The sequence below is a fragment of the Drosophila tropicalis genome, unplaced genomic scaffold, assembly GCF_018151085.1.
Source record: "Drosophila tropicalis isolate 14030-0801.00 unplaced genomic scaffold, ASM1815108v1 contig_573, whole genome shotgun sequence".
Lineage (NCBI taxonomy): Eukaryota > Metazoa > Arthropoda > Insecta > Diptera > Drosophilidae > Drosophila > Drosophila tropicalis.
In genome coordinates this window covers 2,073,241-2,095,232 of record NW_027173049.1, presented here as the reverse complement: position 1 = coordinate 2,095,232, position 21,992 = coordinate 2,073,241, and the positions used below count along the sequence as shown (strand labels likewise).

The 21,992-nt window shown below is 41.1% G+C and overlaps 1 protein-coding gene across 9 annotated transcripts in view; it reads left to right on the top strand.

Moving 5' to 3' along the window:
* Positions 1–21,408, top strand: part of LOC137575346 (protein qui-1) — a 40,053-nt gene extending 18,645 nt beyond the window's left edge. For 5 of the 9 annotated variants that reach the window (XM_068287881.1, XM_068287879.1, XM_068287878.1 and 2 more), the window contains exons 5-18: positions 77–240; positions 306–450; positions 510–678; positions 3,050–3,971; positions 4,026–4,516; positions 6,616–7,063; positions 7,180–7,312; positions 7,397–7,508; positions 9,394–9,576; positions 12,997–13,092; positions 13,151–14,234; positions 14,300–14,542; positions 14,598–14,914; positions 15,164–16,243. In XM_068287881.1, coding sequence (XP_068143982.1) covers positions 77–240; positions 306–450; positions 510–678; positions 3,050–3,971; positions 4,026–4,516; positions 6,616–7,063; positions 7,180–7,312; positions 7,397–7,508; positions 9,394–9,576; positions 12,997–13,092; positions 13,151–14,234; positions 14,300–14,542; positions 14,598–14,914; positions 15,164–15,910 — 5,254 coding nt within the window. In that variant the 3' untranslated portion in view covers positions 15,911–16,243. Of the gene's footprint in view, positions 1–76; positions 241–305; positions 451–509; positions 679–3,049; positions 3,972–4,025; positions 4,517–6,615; positions 7,064–7,179; positions 7,313–7,396; positions 7,509–9,393; positions 9,577–12,996; positions 13,093–13,150; positions 14,235–14,299; positions 14,543–14,597; positions 14,915–15,163; positions 16,244–18,578; positions 18,909–18,993; positions 19,383–19,640 lie in introns of those variants that run through there. The other 4 variants (XR_011032152.1, XM_068287885.1, XM_068287884.1 and 1 more) reach the window with 4 other exon arrangements.
* The last annotated feature ends 584 nt before the right edge of the window (positions 21,409–21,992 follow it).

The following is a 21,992-nucleotide window of genomic DNA, read 5'->3' as shown; positions in this document are numbered from 1 at the left end:
GACGGAACGATTCTTTCCTTTTGGCCCCAACCCACAACATCGTTAGTTATTGATTAGTTGCTTTTTTCTGCTGCAGCATATTGCCGCTGGATGATTGGCTGGCCGAATCGCAGCAATTGCAAAAGACTATCGACCAATCCCTGCTGCGACTGGTTCAGACAGGTGCCAAGGGAGACTTCCTGCAACGCATCCAGCAACTAAGACGCACACAGATAGAGCACGAAGTGCAGCGGGCAATGGGTGAGTTAGAGTAATGGTAGTCTTCTTTCAACATCAACGCAAACATTCGCTTAAATTCCATTTAGGTCTGTCTAGCGAGAAGATTTTAGCCGTTTTTCGGGAGCGAGCCGCTTCCTCCATCAACAAGGATGTCGAGGCCAGTGAACGTTTGCGCAAAATTAAGGATGAACTGACCATGAACCTTTCTACGGATAATCACACCACCCTAGTGTAAGCTGAGATTCATTATTTTAATTGATTCGGAATTAGTTTGGCTGCTTTTGCTTCAGTGTGCCGGGCAGTGTCAGCGGCAGCGAGGCTATCGATCCGGACAATGAAGACCATGAATCCTATTTGAGCAAATTCAAGAATAAAGTCACCGATAAGCTGCGTCTGCTAATCGAGGCGCATATTACAAATGATCCCGACGTTATCAAGGGGAGGAAAAAGACTGTGCAGGTGAGTCCCCCAGAGACAGAGACAGGTAAAAACACAGACGCAAACACCGCCAACGCCTTGTGTGGTAAGAGTCTGTGAGGGATGAACGGGCGGCCGTGAAGTGGGCTGGTTGGCTGCTCGGCTGGTGGGTCGAACCTGGAGGGGGAGAGAAGAAAAAGTGAAAAGAACAATTAACACAACAGACAAGCTACAAAGTGCTTTTGGCTTTGCTTTACTTTGGTCTGCTCTGCTCTGCTTTCCGTCTGCCTTGGAGCATTAAATTTAATTTATTTTTAGACACATTTTGTGTTTTTCTCGTTTCTGGACGCTTATTTAATCAACAGATCCTAAAGCAAAGCATTCCAAAGCATTCCCGAACAGTCATAAATTAATACCAAGAATTACAGCCAAAACGAGAAAAAATAATAAGTATAATGCTTGTTTCAGCGTTTTAGAATTAAACTTCCATTGAAGTAACGTCGATGTAGCACAGCAGCATTAGCCACAAGATGGCCATGGGGAATCGGCAACGGGAATGGGGGTCGTACATTCTCTTAAATGGGGCCAGAGCCTGCGGCAATTTGAGCCATGTTTATTAAATGCGGCTAAATTATGCATTATTCAAACTTCTTTGACTTTACGCTCTGAATTCATACAGAAATTTAAGTTTCAGTGTGTTACATTTTTGTTGACAATGTGAATTTACAAAAAAACATAAATTTAAGCCTCAAAAGAATATTCTGCAAGCCAAAGATGTAAAAATGTTCTAAAATTCAGCTAAAGATACTTGCGGACTGTTCTTTGAGGTGGCCGTATCGAAGATATTGAAAAAGAAATTTATTAATAATAATAGTTTTGATTATTAGAAGACTTACGTCTTAAGTTGGGATTATGAATATTTCAGAAAAAATAACAGATAACTTTGCCTTAAAGGTTTAGGGCTTACACTAAAAATCTTGGAAAATCTAAGCTGGAATTTAAACGTGTGTAAATTTTCAACTAGATCGAAAGATTCTTTCCGTTTTTTGTCTGCCTTTTAAACCAAATTGAATTGCAGCAATTGCCGTAACCTTTTTGCTTTGTTGGGGCTTCTTTCGAAGAGCTGTGAACACTTTTTGGCCAAATTACATTCGGACTCTGGCCCTCAGTTGCATAAGTCGAAAGTGGGCTGCGGGAGGAGCACATCCGCTTTCTGGGCTCTTGTTGGCTTTTGTTAAAAGCATTTAAAATTTCAACTTAGTGGAAACCGAAGGACGTAGCCGCGTAATGCAAGTTGGGAGCTTCTCTGCTTTGGTCGGCCCTCTATGCCATTAGTGGACGTGGCTTTACCCATGCCCATGGCTCCTCTCACACTCTGACATATTAACACACTTACACTTGTGCACAATGTACCACCACCATCACTAGAAGCACCACCAACACCACCACCACCACCAACATCATCATCATGACTCTGGTCCTTGTTTGCACTTAACGACGCGGCAACATAAACTGCATTCAGGCGCAACGTGCTCCATGGCCAGAGTGAAAGTGTTACGAAAGGCATTTACCCCAACGTTTCCCATACCCCTTAGAAACTTTGACAAAATGTTGCGGAATTTATAGCCACAGCCAAGAAATATGCAAAGAGTACCCAGCATCACTTAACTCATCTCCTCATGTGGCCTCTCTATATGAAACGAAATTAAAACAAGTCAAATGTCAAGCTAATTAAGCATCTCAACTGCTTCTGAACCCATCTGGGTCTCATTGATTCAATGCCTGAGCAAGACCTTTTAAGAAATGCAATACCCACAGAGGCAATGGCGGCCATTTCCCTTTCCACCTTCTCCAATTCAGCTACTCTTTCAATGGGATTCTGTAGGGGCAAAAGCTACTTAAAGCACATGAACCAGTCGAAGCAAAACCCATGGCTGGTTGAAGAATAAATCTATCCAGGCCAATAATCTAGGGCGCCTTATATCAAGAAGTTAATTTGAGGTTTATTTACTTCTGTCATTGGTTTATCTCTGATCCATCTAATTTTACGAAATTCCATTTGGAGATTTGCGAAACCGACCACGCTGCGTCCCCTTCCAGCCCTGGTTGGCGCCTGGATGGAGTGGCATGAGTACTTGTTAGTGGCAAACATGCCAAAGCCAGACACCAAACGATGACTAGGTATGACTGACTTGCCTTTGCTCACCAGGTGACATTAAGGTAAACAAAGTTACGTGGCAAACACGCCGAATGTCAGTCGCATACTGACAAGATGATGATGATGATGATGATGATGTGGATGATGGGGGAAACGGAAACGGATGAGATACTTTGGCATCTAATATAGAAACCCGTGATGAGTTACATCTCTTTCTCTGTCTCTATACCTTCCTCTTTCTTTCTTTCACGGCAGGAAATCTTTCACGAGCATGCCACCCATTTGCGCATCCTGCGTGAACACATCGAGAGCTCGGCCCTCATCGAATCTCGAGTGCCGGCACAATTACGCCAGAACCTGATGACTAATTTCAGGAATGGCAGCCGGCATGCCCCTTACTTTATTTGCGGATCCGATGGCAGTGGTAAGAGCGCCATTATCAGCCATTTGTACGGCCAGGTGACCAGTTGGTTTAGCTCGACTCGTGTGCATCGGGTGATACGGTTCGCGAAGGCCTCACCGCGCTCCGCATACAATCTGGAACTGCTGCGAGTTATTTGCCAACAAATTTCGATTATATTCAATATACCCGAGGGTTATCTACCAAAGGATGCCTCGTTCGATCCGTTATATATCAGCAATTGGTTCCAGAATCTGTTACGACGTGTCGAGGACATGAATAACGATGTCCTGTTCCTTTTTATTGACGATTTGCACTTGCTGAATCCCCTGGATTGCGATATAGTGACAGCGCTGTCCTGGCTACCGACATCCTTGCCCTGGAATGTACAGATCATTTGCAGTTCCACAACTCCGGTGGAACAACTGAAGTTCACTCCGATGCAGAGGGACAGATTTAGATCAGCCGAATACCAGTTCGATCTGAATCTAGGCGAATATGCCACCAGATTGAAGAAGCCGCCTCAGTGTATACCCCAGGATGTGGCAGATGTGAGCTTCCAAATATATGTGGAGCAGCAGTTTGATGCCCTGGAACGTCACTACGGCAAGCAGGCGGTAGGCAGCTTGGCCGCCTACATCACCTGCTCCGAGTACGGGCTAAGTGAGACGGAGTTGTTGGAGCTGCTGATGCCCACTGACGATCCAGAATCGTTTATTGACACTAAAAACGGCTCCTTTAGCTTCTCCAGTTTTAAGAAAATCCACAGGGAAATGGGTGAGTGAGTTTAAGGTCAGATTATTGATTGATGATTGATTGTTTCTCGTTTAGATAAACTTTTACTGCTGCATGACAAGATCATGTCCGGCAAAGTACTGATCCAATGGCGGCACAACTACTGCGCATCAGTAGCCAAACGACGGTACACTGATGTCCAGAGGACGCGGCAACTGCACATTGAGCTGGCAAATCTTTTTTTCCCGCAAGAGGACGAGGAGGAGAGCACACTAGAGAATGAGTCAACAAAAAGCGAAACGAAATCCGTGATTAGCCTGAAGGAACTGCTCCCACCATCATCGTCCTCCACATTATCCATATCACACAAGGACAAAGAACGCGAAAAGGACAATGTTTCGGCTGGCCGCAAGTCCTCATCGACGCACCATAACGATGACACATCCACCTTCTACAATCCCATTGCCGCAGATGTATCCTACAGCATGCGACATGTCGAGGAGAGCTGGCACCATCTCATGCGCTCCGACGACACGACCCGCTTCAAGCAGATTGCAGTCTGCAATTTTGATTTCCTCCTTGCGGCGGTAAGTTGAACTTCCAATTTCTCGTTTTACTCCCAATTAGTCTTCGAATGACGAGGACATGGCGTGCCAACCAAGCCACCCAGCGGGCACGTGGCGGAAATTAGTTTTGCAAACTGCAAAACAGAAACTGGCGATGAAATCAACTTGATTAGCTGTGTTTGTTGTCCGGACTATTTTAAATGGCTGACAAATTTCAGCAATTAATTTGTTGATCACGTTGTTAAACAAGTTTGCTGTCATTTTCCGGCTTTAAAATGGATTTATATATGCCACATAAAGCCCTAATAGACCGTCCGTGGCCTTAGACAGGGGACCACTATGCGGAACAAATTCACTTTTAACGACGGCGAATCGGGCCATACCAGTGAAGGATATTAAACGACAAAGTGTCCTTTTAAACGGCAAAAAAATTGAACATTAATCAGAGAACGAAGTCATTAGTCCAATTCGACTCATGTCTTCAATAAAAGGAAAAGAGTGTAAGCATTTTGTAAGCAAAAAAATGTATCATCCAAGTTATCGCAACTAAACTCTGAGAGGACAAGGTTCCTTCAATGGAATCATTTACAAATTACAAGTCGGATATTAAACAAAAATAACGACTTTTGTAGGTCATTAATTTAGTCTTAGGCTAACCTCAACGGAGTATGGATTTCCCAAAAGCTTTGGACATTTGATCCTGATTTGATCATTTCCTGGCGACTAGTCTTCTAGTTGATATTTTCTCTAAAATTTAGCACAAATGGCGAACGAGTCACAATAGTTCTTGTACTTGCTCCTAGGTGCAGCTCTATTCCAAATCTGCGTAATTACGCAGAATCCAATCCAACATCCAATCGACCAGCTATAGGAATGAGTTAAAAGTCTATGTCAACTCATAAGCCATAAAAGTTTTAATCTTTCCGTGATTGCATAGAGACTCTAAAGAAAGTAACGTGAAATTCCTCTGATGGTTTTTTGTAGAGATTGAGCTAACTTATTGAGACACAGAGAGTTTAATATATAATTCTTATTCAATGGTCAATGTCCTCAAGGGTCTGCGAGTTTTAGCACCTCTTATATAGATTCACTTCTCTTTGTTTGACCTCAAAGTGCCAGTGATGGTCATTGCAATGTGGGAGCTGATGGCTCATTCTACTCAAACATCGGAGGCCAAAACCAAAACTTCAATTGCCCAATGGCAATTGGCCAATGCCAATTATATACTTACCTTTTCATTTGTTTCAACAAATTTTAGAAATATTGGATGGAATGAATGGATAAATGAAAATTCATGATTTTGGACAATTTAATAAATGGAAAATGAAATATAAACTGCATTCTTCATTGTTTATTATGAGAGAAAATCGAATTCTGTGTTTCGCTTGTCATTTCAAATGAACAGAATCTCTACTCGCCAATTTAAAATCCAATGGCAGATGTCAGCTCATTTCACTCGTTTAATTGTCTCTCATTGCCGTTTCTCCAATTCTCGGCGTCTGTCTCTGCCTTTCTCTCTCTCTCTCTCTCTTTCCCTCTCTCTGTCTTTGTATGGGTGAAAAATGCAATTTGTGAGTTCGCCTTTGCCATTTGCTTTTTGCCAACACACGAATGATGGCCCAGTTGGGGCATTCCTGTTGCCATTCCACTCCATTGGCAACAAACATTAATGCAAAACTCATTATTTCAGCTGCAAAATGAAAGTGGAGTAATCAAATTTATCCCTCTCGCCATTCGTCCTTTCTCCATCCGAAGAGGAGAGCAAATCGCGAATTAAGCACTCAATCTCATTTATTTAGCAACAACCTCCGCAACTTATTGTTGATGACATTGTTTGGCGGAGAGTGTGATGAATTTTTAATTAAGCAAACGTTCAGTAAAAAAAGTAAGCGTAAATAACAAATGCAAAAACTTATATTTGCCATCAACAAGAGAAAGTGAAATGCCAATTGCCACTTTTCATTTAATTAAACAAAGCCAAAATGGAACCGGGCAGATACTTAACTTAATTATGAGAAAACCTTGCTCTTTGGCATTTGCAGCAATTCCTTATCCATTTTCTCTATTTCTCTCTTTCTCTCTCACTCTTTCCTTTTCTATGTTGCATGATTTTGTTGCAGGTGCAAACGGTATCGATTAGCTATCTCCGATGTTTAATCGAGCATGTGCGATGCTATATTCTGGATAGGGACATCGAGCTCATCTATTATACCATTCGGAAGTCGAGCGACGTCCTCACCCGTGATCCCATGCAGCTGGGATCCCAGCTAATTTCCTGGTTGCGTCCCATCGCGGAGCACGACGACGATGACAACTCGCTGCTAAGTATGACAGTGAGATCGGCCACAGCGTGGTGTGACGGCTATGCGGTGCCGTTGCTGGTGCCACTAACAGGCTGGCTTCCGGCCCCGCTGCCCTCCCAGATACGCACCATGACCGTCTCGGGAACAGGTGTTATTCGTGCGGTTTGTCTGGCCCCCTCCAAGCAGCATTTGATACTGGCCACCAACTCGGGGGATGTGCAGCAGTGGCACATAATGAGCAACTCGCTGGAGCACATATTCAAGGGTGAGTGCAGGGGGTAGTGGTCAGTGGGCAGTGGGAAGTGGGTGGGCTCTTGAGGTTTGGCACGTATAATGTGCTAGGGCTGTCATAAAGCGTCTGCTAATCATACGAATCTGCAGGACATACGGCGGCAGTCACGTGCCTGCTGGTGGCACCACCGCAACCGGAGTCGGATTTACTGTTGACTGGCTCGGAGGACTCCACCGTTTTGGTCTGGCACGTGTCACAACGCCAACGTCGTGCACACATCAAGTGAGCATAATTTGTTCAATTGGAATCTCTGCAGGCCCCAATTTATTTATCCTCCTCTCTCTCTCTTTCTCTCACTCTCCGCAGTGCCCACACTGGAGCCATAACAGGAGTAGCAGCTGGTGTGAATAATACATTGATCATTAGCAGCAGCGATGATGCAACCATAGCCATCACGGAGCTGGCCAGTGGCAAATTGGTAAGCCAAAAATCTATCCTGTCGAAAAATTTAGTAAAGCGATTTCAAAAATGCAACGAATTCGGGAACTTAGTTCCAAATGCATCACCTTCAAAGAAAATCTTCACTTGGCCATCTCTCTCACTTTCGTTTGGAATTCCCAACTATTCTGCCCCGTGAAATCGTATTCAATCCGAACGAAAGAGAAACACCACAAAAATATATTTTAGTTACTATTATTTGTGAAGTTATGAAGTTTGGAAAAATTTAAAGTATTGGTAGACGTCACATTCCAAATTTATGTAGTTATATAGTCAAATCTGGAAAGTTTTGTTCCATTTTGTTGTAATTAAGGCGTATCATAGTTTTTATCCGCTTTACTGAATCATCAACTTGTCCTAAAACTGATGGCAATTTGGTTTTTTATGTTCTTTGATTGGCAATATTAAGTGGATTTTGTTGTAGACTTTAATTGGAAATTCGTGTAAATTGATGGCCACTATTTCGTTTTTGGGTTTTGCGTAGTCCATTTTGAAAATTGCATTTACACACACCAACAGAAATGCACACACGCACACAAAAGACAACCAAAATAAATGAAAAATGCATCTGCTGAACTAATTGGCAAGCCTCACCATCAGCCAAATCAAACAGACCACATTAATTTGCATAATTCCTGGGCCAGTCATGATGGAAGACCAATCCAAACATTGCCTTCTACTTGTCCCTTCCACTAACCCCACTAATACACGCACGCACACACACACACACACAGACATACGCCCTTCGCCACCCACCTATGTAGATAGACAAGGTCATGAAGCGTCGCTTGTTGAACATGAAATTTGTGTCAACCACGCATTTTGCGGCTGTTTGCATCATCTGCTCGCCTCGGCCTTTGAGGCATGCCACCACAGGAGCAGGCAGAAGGCAGCAGGCAGAAGGCCGCAGGAGGCAGCGCGCTGAAGCCGAGTTGTAAGTCATATTATGTTGAAATTTCACTGTGATTGCCAGACCCGTCTAGTCGAGTCCTTCGCATCAGGCTGTTGACATACATACTAACATATGAATTAGATTTATAGCCACTTCTTCTGTCCCTGGGCACATTTTAAAGTCACTTTTGCCACATGAAAATATATGCACATATGTATATACCACTCATAATTGGCCATCAGTGAGCAGGAATCTTGACTTTAAACGCACACAGACTCACAGACACACACACACACACACACACACTAACACACTGACACACCGGAATAAAGAGCGAGAGAGAGCGACCAACACGCAATTACATGCGCTTATTAAATTAATTACAATATTACGTATACGCCATGTCATGCCGATGTTGATGGTGGTAGCTGCTGCTTTCCTGGGTGTTGCCTTTCATGTCGTTGGCATTTTCAAAGTCGTGCGGTAATTTATCAAACTTTTGGCATTTTTGTGTGACTGCCCCCCACCGGCCATGGTCTACCCCCTCCCCAATCACCGTCTTATCACCTCAATTTCCCTTACCCTACATTGGCATTGCATGGCATTGTCAACACATCGCATGCTAGGCGGTAATTAACTTAATGCATACAAAATGTGACACACAAAAAACGAGAGCAACAAACAAGTAAAGTTAAGGTGGCCGGGGGCGGTGTGGGGAAGCGAAAACCACAGGACTTGACAAAAAAAAGAGTCAAAAGACAACACCACATGTGTCACGCACACAAAGCGCAATCCCCCACCAACATAGGGACCACCGAGATGTGGTTTACCCCCATTAATATTTAAAGCCTTTCGTTTTTTTTTTTTTGTCTTGTTTTATCAAAAAACTATGTACGAGCATATTGCGTTCAATGAGCTCATCAATATTCTTTATTCTTTTTCTCCCCTTCCATTCTCGTCCATATCGATTTAGATACATCGCATTAGCCACCATCGTGGCCCAGTCACGGGCATATTGGTAGCTGGAGCTTGCGATGTCCTCATCTCGGGGAGCCATGATAAAACCATTTGCGTTTGGAATTTGGAAAATTTTGCTTTATTGAATACCATGCAAATGACTAGCCCAGTGCTGCGTATCGATATCTCATGGAATTCGGTAAGTGGAATACCCTTTCAATAACTATGTAAGTACGTATTGATACCTTATAAGCAACAGCTCGATATTGATTGTGGAAAAGTGATCGAAATAACTTTTTGTGTTGAATACATAAGCCGAATGGAATGCATTTGCCAGTACTTATTTATGGTGATTGATATAAAAACCACATTACTCATATGTCCTTTGGAGGAAAGAGGGCATCTGAAGGTAGAAATAAGTTGAAATCTGCAATGCGAGTCCTTGTGGAATGTCAGTACAGACAATACGAGTGTATCTAGTCGACAGATGAGATTTGTTGGGGAAGGGCTTCAAGTCCTTGGAATTGCATAAAAAATTGTCAAATGAGATTTCCAACTTGCATGGGATGAAAACAACAAAAAATCAGCAGCTTAGCATCAGCTTAAATTCCATTTATTTGTGCTATTTTTTGTTACATTTTATGAAATATCTTTGCCTGTCATATATCTCCATTAATTCCCAGCCATTAAGCAATCCCAGCAAATACAAAACAAAAAAAGCAACAACAACACAAATGAAAGAAAGGAAAAACACATACAAAATAATAATAAAAACCACTCTGTCACAATGACATGAATTCTCTCTCTTTTTGCACCCACAGCTACAGAGTTTTCAATTGCCATTTTGAGCGCCTTAAAGTTTTCCATTTTCCACTTTTTCCTTATTTTAAGTCGCATATTCCACTTGAGTGGAATAACAAGAACAACTTAAATAAACAAATAAAACAGTTTAAGCGAATGTCAGCAAAGCAGACTAGAGCTTCCACCGGAGTGGTTGGCGGCGGGGTCGAGGGACAGACATAGAAAAGCAGCTCAGTTTTCTTTCAAGGCAATTTAAAGATACGCACGAATGTAAAAGATACTCTCCCAGATACCGAACAGATAAAGTTTTCTGACAACTTGGCAACCGCTTTAAGTCAATGCTTTGGCAAGGCGGGAGACAAGACAATGGATAAAATCTAATAAGTGATTCCGGCTTAGCCTGTTCCAACATTATGGAACACACCAAATCCATTGTTGTCAATCAGCGTGACAAAAGTATCCAGCAATCAAGACAGCTCAACGACTTTGGAATACCCTTCAGACCAATTGTCAGTTTAGAATAGACAAGTGGAGTCTATCTTATCTCATCACAACAAAGTAAGAGTATAGGCTATTCTAGTACGCTCAATTGGGGTAATCTAAGTCTGCAATCGCTTAAGGCATTGATAAGCTGAAAGTCAACTCACTAACCGAAAAAATAGGTCTCCTTAAGAAAACCAACAGCCTTCCTCACCAATCCAAGAAAACATTTGTAAAACATTCATACTCAGAAGAGCGTGTAAATTTTAAAATATCCTAAGTCAGTTTAGAACTTGACTATGCATGTTTATGTTATCCTGTTAACAAGGACATAAAACTAATGAAAAAAGGTAAAATTTTACTTAATCGCATTCAATTCTAATACGAAAACAGCTTGGTTCTTTCTTCCATTGATTCTGTTATCAAATCATTTGGGGGCGCATCGCGCCGAGGTCACCAAAACTGTCGCTAGAATAAAGCCATCAATATCATTTATGTATTTGCAATCTCAACTTTATTTGAATTCGGAGAATTGCGCACTTAAACTTCCCTGGCCTAGTGTTAATATAAGAAACAGAACGTCTATGGGATGTCTATTCGTTAGAACCAAGTAGACATTGACTTTATCAAACTCGGATATAAGTTCATCTAATAATAAATATTACTACTGTTCCAATCTAGTAGTAGACTAATTCATTATCGTCATTATCGTACTATATAGTCGCTTAATCGGCTCATATAAAGACCAGCTATTCCTGGTGAACCTTTAAAATAAGAAGATATACCCGTTGGAAAAAGAGTATGCAGATGAAAAAAGCAGAAAAAAAAACAGAAGAGTCCCAGCACCGAGTATGTTCTATCCCATCAATATGTATGGGCATATACATATACATATGTGTATATATACTTAGCAACAATTTGGCACGCAAAACAATCTCCAACAGAATGGTTGGGGGTGTACTAGGAATGGGAAAACCTAGAGATAAGGTCTTTTGTCAACGCCAACTATAGTAAATTTAGTTTAGGAATCGCTATTGGATGCGAAACGAAGGAGATGGCGTGAGGAGAAAGACTGTTTGCGTGACAATTGGTGTTCACTAGAAGGAGCCACATTCCTTTATTCATGCTCTTTATATTCGCACTGAGTCGACAATAGACCCAAAAAAAACAATGACAAACTGTATTGTAGCATACCTATTCAGGTATGCGAAGCAAACAAATAAACTTTTCGTTAATCTCTGAGTTTGACTTGACTGGAGTTTTGTTTTAGCTTATATTTCCGTTGGCGGTGTCCCTTGGTGGGGCATCCAATATCAGTTGGTCGACAAAGAGATCAGAATACACAACACCGACAGGAATAGAAGAACTGGTCCTCCAGTCCCTTGTTCACCACTCAACGTATCAGGAATCCTGACGATTTCACTTTGCCATTGCCGTTTACCTTATCTCTCAATTAGAAACCCTAATCCCGGTTGCTTAACCGCATTTTGAGGTAGCCATTAAATAAAATTTTCCAACATTAAACAAAAGTGCCGCCAAAAATTGAACAAATTGCCTAGGCGATAACAAGCCGACGGCAGCTGAAACTCACGTTTCAAGCAACAAAATTGAAATGTTATTTCACCCAAACACTCGCATAATCATACACACAGCTACCTTCCCTCCATCAGTTTGCCATCCCACCACCCAAGCACCATACACATAAGCCCAGCCAGAGTCACTTGAGCCTTCTGGCGGAGTGAGTGAGAGTGAGTAAGAGTGCGATGGCAAACTGGCAATGGTGAAGTGGCTCTTGGCTTGTCCTTAGCAAATGGCAAACGGAAATCAACTTTCTTACACTTTTACGCTAGCATCCTGATGGCTTCATAGCACGCTAGGTGACCTCCAGTACGCCATGACCGCCTGCTTCTGCCTTTGAGTGCTCCGCTGGAAATTGAAATGTTGCAATGCCCCAGACAAATGGCCCACCACATGTCGCTGTCTTTTTGCCATTTTGCAGATGTAATCGAAAATTTCAACTCCGCCTCAGGGCCCCCATGAATGTGGGGAATGCAATTTATTAATATTCGATTGAATGATTTCGGTTGCTTTTCTCCTCGGTCGGTCCTTTACACTATCTACTTTCATTCATTTTTGGTCACATTTGTCAATATTGGTTAATCAAGTAATCGGTAATTGGTTATCTCCATTAATCGTAAACCAGAGATGTAAAACATGAGTTACATTAACATGAGTTACATACAACTTAAGCCGGGCCAAAAGAGGATTTTATTGTGTTAGATCGATATTACTCCTGCCTTAACGAGAAATAGAATGAATGATTTTTTTTTTGGTTTAGGTCTTCCTGCTGGCGCTTTGTGATGATAATGCTCTGTATGTACGAACTCTGGCCACCGGCAAGGAGCTGCACACCCTGAAGGGTCACAAGTCAAAGGTAACTTGACTGAAACATGTAAACTAGGTCCCGGCTTTCATTTGTCCACATATCTTAGATACGCACGATGTCGATTGGAAAGGACAGCCAGCGGTGTGTTGTGGGATGTGAGGATACCCGTGCTCTGATTTACGATATGCACTCTGGCAAACTGGTGCGATCGATGCCTCCGAATCCGGGTCCGGTTACCGCAACATATGCCATGGACAATGATGATTTTCTAATCACTGTGGGAGGCAATAAAATCACCTTCTACTCCTTCCGCAACGAGGAACTCTATGTGAACCCATACTCACGTAATCCCCGACGAAAGCGGAGCTTGAAGAAGCACTCGCAGGCGCAGCGCTCTCCCTCGACAACTTTGCCGCCCATCACGTGCTTCGATTTGTCCAGAGACTCTCAACAAATGGCCATTGCGTCGGGCAGGAGTGTACACTTGATGAGAATCAACACACCAGAGTTCCAGTGCACTTTGGACGGGCATTCGGGTGTAGTCAATTGCTTAAAATTCGCTCCAAATGGGGAGTTCCTTACCACTGGCTCCGAGGATCGAGTAGTGCAAGTGTGGAGCTTGGCCGCTGGGGAGATAACAAATACTTTCAAGGCTCATGCAGCGCCGGTGATAAAAGTCGTGGTGCTCATGGATTCCTTGCGGGTAATCTCCACAGACCGTGACTCCCTGCTGCTGGTTTGGATGGCCGACTCGGGCAACCTGTTGCAAACCATTCAGGGCCCTTACAAGAACCTTGCCGTCACTAATAACATGCGGTTTGCCTGCTCCACAAATGGCGATAACACCATGAAGATCTGGTCCCTCACACAGGAGGACGAGAAATACTCGGTGTCTCATTCTGACGAGATCACCTGCTTCGAGATCAGTGCGGATAGCATGCACATCATAACCGGATCTAGGGACATGTCACTAAAGATTTGGCAGTCCACAGGAGGCAAACTCAGCCAGGTCCTGGTGGGTCATAGTGATGCAGTGACCTGTGTTGCCGTCTCGGTTACCAATAAGACTCAGGTGATATCGGGATCAAAGGACATGAACTTGATTATTTGGGATCTCCTGACAGGCGAAGAGGTTCACACACTCGCAGGACATCTAGGGCCTGTGATTGGAGTTAAAGTGTCAGCTGACGGTGAGTTTTACCTTAGAGAAGGAAACAGAGAAAGAGAGATCCCCTTAAATCCTTTTTATTTGCAGGCTCCACAGCAGTCTCGGGAAGCGACGACAAAACTTTGATCGTATGGGAGACGAAGCGGGGTTTGGCCTTGACCTCACTCCAAATGCATGTGCCCTTTACACATTTCGACATCAGTCTGGAGGTGTCACGTGTTCTCGTCCAATTGGTTGATAGCTACAATCTTCCAGTGATCTGTTTGCACAATACCCCGGCGCAATATGTCAAGTTGCCCATATATTCGGGGCCCGCCAAAGATGTGGATGGTAAGTCACAAAAATGAAACCCATAAGTTAAGCATTAACATCTTGTCTTCTTCAGATCTTCGACCTCAAGGTCCCAAGCGACAAATGAAACGACTCCTCAAAAAAGAAGTCTCATTAGATACTTATACTTGGCAAAAGAAATATGGACATTTAACCTCTTCCGTGATGATGGCCCAAGTGGACGAACGTCTGAAGCGCCGATTCAGCGTGTCAGCCAGTATGGAAGAGATTTCCAAAATTGCCGAGACCAAAACCGGAACCTCCCAAGCCAATCTCGGACCAGAGCAAGCGGCTCTGGCTCAATCGCAGCACTTTGATCAGCTTGAGGCCTTATGGAACAAACGATCCCCACCGCGAAGACGTCACAATACGGTAAGTACAAAGTTGTCCTAAATTGCATATCTAGAGATTAGTCCAAGACGGCGTTTGAGGTGAAACGACAACAGACAACGAGCCAAGACGCAGAACCCGCTTTTGTATACGTTGCCAAGCCGTTGACGATCTTTGTAGATGCCTTTCACAATTTATGATTTTTGGTTTTGTTTTGTCTCTTTCTTTTCTTATGCTTTCTTCGTGTCCGTTCGCTTACACTCTCAAACGAATACCGTGTCCGAAATTTAGGGCCTGTCGCGGCAGACCTCTCTGGTGGAGGACCGCCTGGAGTCGTCCGATGACGATGAATACCAGGATGAGCGAGCAGGTATGTTGTCAGCCTCCTACGACCACATCCATCTACTTGCACGCTTGCCGGGCCTGCGATCCCTGCACGATGCATGGAAGACGAATAGCTTGCGAGTGTCCCGTACCCGAACAAAATTCTATGTCAATACGCCGCCACATCACAACAGCTGCGATCAACTGACTCAAACAACAACTACAACTACCACCCGAACGGCTACAGACGAACCTCATTCAAATCAGCGTGACCGGGTGGCCCCAGACTTGGTGAGAGACTTGCTCCAGCACCCTTTGTCCGTGTCCGCAGCTCCAGCTGAGTCTGAATCTCCACGACATATAACTCTTCGTCAACTTTTCCACTGGCCCAGCATCAAGTCGCATCTGTGGCGCAGTCAACGGCAACGCAATTGCCAGTCCCTGCAGCCCAATATCCGGCTTAATCAGCCGCATCGTGTTCGACCCACACCCATAATTGTGGTGGAGAATTGCGACAGCCGTCGTATCCAACGTCTCCGCACGGATCTTGTGCTTCATCCCAAATCCCGACAGGCTTCGCTGGGCCATATTGAGACGGCCAATGTGGCATTGCCTCAGGCCAAGAAGCCTCCGAATACCACTTCCACTTCCTCCTCCTCTGAGTCCTGCGGCTATTTCCAGTCGCCGCTGGCAAATTTTTCGAGGCAAATCTAATACCACCGTCCCACGCCACTCTACTCCAAGCCCGAATTCCAATCCTCAAGATCCGGCGCCAGCGACTTGCAATGAATGCGTGACCCAATGACAGAATGGGAAACGGAACGAACTCACAGCCACACCAAAACCAAAAACCCAGCAATATTACACTGCACGAATATTATTTCACTTACTTTATTTCCTAAAGTTAATTCTATTTGTAGTTTTTGCCATGCATAGATATTGAGTATTCCTAGTTGTAGCTACCACTTTTTCCCGTTTGATTTTTTTATGTTTGTTCAAATAAAATTTGCTAAATTTATAGTTTGTTTCATTTGACGTGTATGCTTTAGTTTTGCTATAACAAATCTGCAGGTAAGTGAGAAAACAAAAAAAATGCCAGACAACAAGAAGCAGCCCGATGCAGCTTCCGCCCCAAAAGGATCGAGTCAGATATTCGCCATTTAAAAATATAAATTATTTATGTTTTGATATTTCGCGAAAGATTCAATATACATTTAATTGAAATACACAAGGGTTTACTCCTACTTTTCCAATAGATACATACAATTGAAGATTGAAACATATTTAGAAGGAAATATTTCAATTAAAAGTCGTTGTTCTTTGCCTGAAGGAGAATACAAGGGTATATAAAGTAAACTTCCTAGATAAAAAATAAGGAAATAGTATTCACATTAGAATATCTAACCACTTAACTAATGCTAAATAATCACTGGAGTTGTAGGGATTAACAATCGTTACGCTATAGAGCGCCCATGATATTATTGTTCCTGCTGCCCACGATTAAAGAAATCTAGGAAAACCGGCTTGTCGAACTGATAAACCGTCGAAGAGCTAAACCAGCGCACTCTGACGAGTCCCATTTAACCATTTTGTTTCTTGCTTTTTCAATTTGTTTGAACCAGACTCCGACTCTGAAAAATTTCTATCAAAAAGAAGTACGACGGTTTATGGATGAATAAGAATGAATTTGTACTGTCAGAAATAATACATTAAATTCTGAAACTCATTTGATTCCTTGTTTACAAGTTGTGGCCAAAGTACTCAGTATTCTGCTCAGTTTTTGACTGACTTGTCAGTTAAACATTTTTGGCATTCAACAGAGCATATGGGGAAATGCGCCCCAAAAAGTATGCTACAATTCGCCAATGTACTATGAATTCGCATTTGCTCCAATCGAATGCATAAAATTCCAATCAATTCAATTTCAGCACGATTAACTCGATGAGCAAACAAAAAACACAAAAAAAAAACGACGACGACGGTTCGTGGTGGGGGGTTTCAGTGTAATGAATTTAATCGCACAATTTCCATTAATTAAAAGCAATCAAATCAGACCACGCATTATGCAGATGCGGATGCGTATGCGAGTGCGGATGCGGATGCGAATACGGATGGTCTTTCTCGGGGTATACTAAATGGTATGAGCTTAATTTTTGGATTAACCCATATGCAAAACTGAACTCATTTGAATCAGATAAGAGTTCTGAGAGGTAAGCGTCCTGTTTTACCATGCGTCATGTCCTTTTTTATTCATGATAACTTGTTGGCATGTTTTGCTCCCTCCTCTCCTAACTTATCTCTCTCACTTCCCCCCTCTCTCTCTCTCTCTGTTTTTCTCTATTTGTCTTTATGTCTTTAACCTGATACAAGAGCCAAGTCAAAAATCTGCTATAGAGAACTAAATACTTCTATTTAGGAAACTTTGCGAATTATTTGTCCTCTAACATTTGTTTCTGCTATGTTTTACAATTCCTCATAAACCTAAAAAGGTCAAGATTTTGAGGCTTATTTTATTTTATTAAACTTGGCTTTTTCACTAAAGTACAATAATCCTGCCATATCATAAGAAATTGTCTCAATTGTCAGCAAAATATTGTTTTAAAAAGAATCTAAGCCAATAATTTGTACCTCTGACATTAGATCTCAGTACCGCCAGTTATAGCATTAAGGCTGTTGAAAGGAAAAGGTTATTGATATACGATTCTAAATATGGAATTGGGTTTTGTCCATCACGTCCAGATTTTGGCATTTTTTTCGAAAAATTGACGTGATGGACAAAATCCAAGAACAGGGTCGTCATCAGCATCCTTCAAATTACTGTAGGACTTCTATTGAACTTTGAAAACTTTCGAAAATTTGGCCTATATTATCAATTAAAAATACTAATACCAATCATGTATATAAATGACAGTTGTTAATATTTTATAAATTTTGTTTCTTTCACATTTTGCCGTGCGAATGTTTTGATAGGCCACATTGGAATTACCTATGTATATATACATGTATATGTACATATGTACTATATTAATATACATATATATATTTTGCTACGAAATAATTTATTACCACAAAAGCAATTCATCCTTTTTAGTTTTAGCTCAAGTCGCAGTTAAAAGCTCTCTTGATGTGTACATAATAAATATTTTCTTTTCATTATGCGTTGTATCCATTTTTCCTTATTCTATGGAAGTTTATTATAAAGTTTTGTTGTTGTTGGCAAAGCGCAAACTATTGGCCAAAGATTTTGCAAAACGGACAAAATGACCAATGCCAAATACAAATAATGAAATGCCAATATGAAAATTTCCATTTTAATTTTCCATTCCAATGAACCGACCCAACTAAATGAATCAACCAACCAACCAACCGACCAACCATCCAGCCACCGCTCACAGCTCGAGAACCAGTTCCCGCAGTTCACTGCAACAGCAACACCAGTAATAACAATGCAACAAGCACACCAACAACAATAACAACAACAACAACAACAGCAACCATGTCAACAATTAATAAAACCATTAATTTAATTACCCAAAGAAACTGAAAGAAAGTAGATCGATCCCCCTCGCTCTCTCTCTCTCTCTCTCTCTCGCATTGGCATGATCAAAATTACTCCCAACCTACCCCTACTTTCCATTAAGAAAATAAGCACCTAGAACCGATTTCAAATCCAAATTCTCTCAGTGTTGTTCAAAGGCACCAAAAACGAATGCACTACACTGCAAGAAAAGTCGTCCTTATAATTGAATTTCATCGTGAGAAACAAAATTGTAATATCATTCATTTTGTATTTCTAGACGATTTCGACGATTTCTTTTAGGCTTGAAACTTTCCTTCTATTTCGCGGTTAGCAATCGGTTGACCCCTGAAAATTTCTCTTCATATCAGATATATATAGATCTATACATACATAAATCCAGGCATACGTACCTCACAACTCACTGAAAACCGAATGCTGAAGCTTCTACTAAACAAAATATACTCAACAAACAATATACATATATACATTAATACGTACCAATATTTACAAAATATATACATTAACTTAAAATACATATAGGAAACACTTATTAAACTATTGTACAAGTAGGTACATTAATCACCCAAAGTTAGATTGTGAGAGGAAAACACTCGAATACAACACAAAATACTCGAACTCACGTCTACCGGATCTGGATCTGATCAAGTAAGTTAGCACCGATTGCCAGCAATTGTGGTATTATATACATCATTTGAAAGGGAAACTCAATACTGTTTAATGCAAAAGAATATCGAAAATTTTCATTTGCCAAAACTGCAAGTAATTATATTTCTAGATAGTTTTCTTTAGAGACAAGCATGCAAAATAAATAGAAATCAATCATATATATATATACTTATATAAACACATGCAGTAGATGGATCTACTCGAGTTCTCATGCTAAATGTAATGCTCTCTCTTCAGATCATTTCGCTACAGGAGGAGGAGGATACCACAAAGGATAAGGACTAGATGGCAGCTGAAATAACTAATAACTAAGTATTAATCCAAGTCCAAGTCAGTGTTTTACATGCGTAGAATTTCATAATAAACATATGGAGTAAGCAATTCTCTTACACACATACAGCCACACAACACACACACAACCTGTTTTCCCTACCTATAGTCCACAATCTTAGATTTCGGATATATCTATGATGAGCTTAGAATTTTGATGGATTCATTATGTCAGCCACAAAGTTCTGGTTAAACTTGGAAACCGCTTTGCTTTACATCCTTAGATACACACATAAACACATACAAACAAATATGCCTAAATACTCGTACCCATACAGACATGCATACAAATGTATGTATGTGCGATCTATGTAGACTCTTTCCCTTTTAAGAAGCCAGAAACCACCGTCTCAGACTTTATAGGAACTCCTAGGATTAAGTGGGCGATTCACCAAACGAAGTGAGAAGAAGCCATTGAGAAATTTTAATGTTGTAGCAAGTTTTATGTACCTATAAATGTTGATTATATTATAAACATATATACAAGTAATATATACATATAAATAGTATGTGTGTATGTATTAACATATGTGTAGAAACATGTTCAAAAATGCCAAAAGCAAAAACAAACTCTTGAGGGGTTAAAAGCGTAACTATGCTTAAAATGAAAAACATTTATAAGAAAATGCAGAAAATGCGGAAAATGCAATATAAACACATAAAAACACACACTCTCACACAAACACACACTCAGCCACATACACAATAAGAAAATATGCAGAGAGAATAGGAATAGAAACTTTCAACACACAAAATGTAAATAAAATATTAAGCTTATCCACATATCTAGCCTGGAACTGGAACTATGTTCTAATCTAAAGATTTGCACACACTCGTAATCTGTTTTTCGCATTTAGTTTGTGCTGTTGATTGAATAAAAAAACTCACGTAGATAACCTTCAATAACTATCTGACAATCAGAGGTTCTTGCCTAGAACAAAAAACCAACAAATAAAGAGAGAAACAAACAAAGAAACAAATGAAAATATTGAATAATATTTCTACTAGGTATATTTCTATTGATGCATGCCACATGTGAACTTGTTTAACCTTAACTATACACACACTTACTTTTAAACTTAGTCGGGCATTCACAAAGACACAAGCAAATATATATATATATATAGATTTAGTTGTATATACTATATACATACCTTATGTACATTGGTCTGGTGAAAAGTTGTAAAATCAAATCGCTCATACGACATGTGGTCCGCCGATGATGCTTTAAACGGCTGGTTAATGATGTTAATGAAGTCCAAAGTGAGTGTCCAGCTCAATTTCAAATCAAGATCTGAAACATTTGTAAGTTGGACAAATTTTGTACTTAAAGCCACGTCTCTGTGCGTGAAATTTCAAACCAGTTCAGTGTACATGTTGAAGGATTAATAGCAGAAATGTGATTTTTGTGTGGCAGAAAATGTATTTCATGGGCCCAGGCAAAAATTTAAATGTCCTTGTAGCTGAAAAATAATTATATATACATACAAATGAGAATCTCTTGAGTGTATATTCTAAATGTACTTTTAATGAAAAGAAAAAAAAAAACAAATACAGACACACACGTGTAAACACATTCCCAAAACACACAACTGTCTATGTCTATTAACAAAATTAAACTAAACTTTAACTGAAACACAAAAAACAAAAAAACCAAAAAAAAAGAAACACAAAATCCGAATCTGTTTTAATTAATGATGTGGGAAGGACAAAGTCAAGGTTTCCATTTGGTTGGCTAATTGGTCACGCACATCGAAAAGTTGACACAAAAACAAGAAACAATTAATGTTTGCTTGATTCCCAGATCGGGCCAGATTTCGTTATGCATTGATTTATCTACCATTGGCACGCCCATAAGCATCCACCACCATCCCGCCCCATCCATTTCAGTTATTTGTTTGCAGTTTTGTGGCCATTATGACACCATTTGCCAAGCGTATGTCAAACAATGGCGAAAACGGGAAAAATATGTGGGAGGAAAAACCGCAGACTCGGCCATTTTGTTTGCACTGTCTAATGAGAAAAGTTTGCGGAAAAGCATTGACAATGAATGCCTGCCTGATAAGCGAACCGACTAAAAGGGGAGCCCCAATGAAAATGTGCATGGGTGGGGGACGGGCCACATGAAAAGTATTCACATAATAATCCATCGATTGTTTAAGTTCTGTAATTTTAAAAGAGCCGAACCCTTCTCAAGGTTTAAGGGTTAAGGGTTTCCAAGGGTAAAGATGAATGTGGAGAACCTGGCCCAGTGGAAAG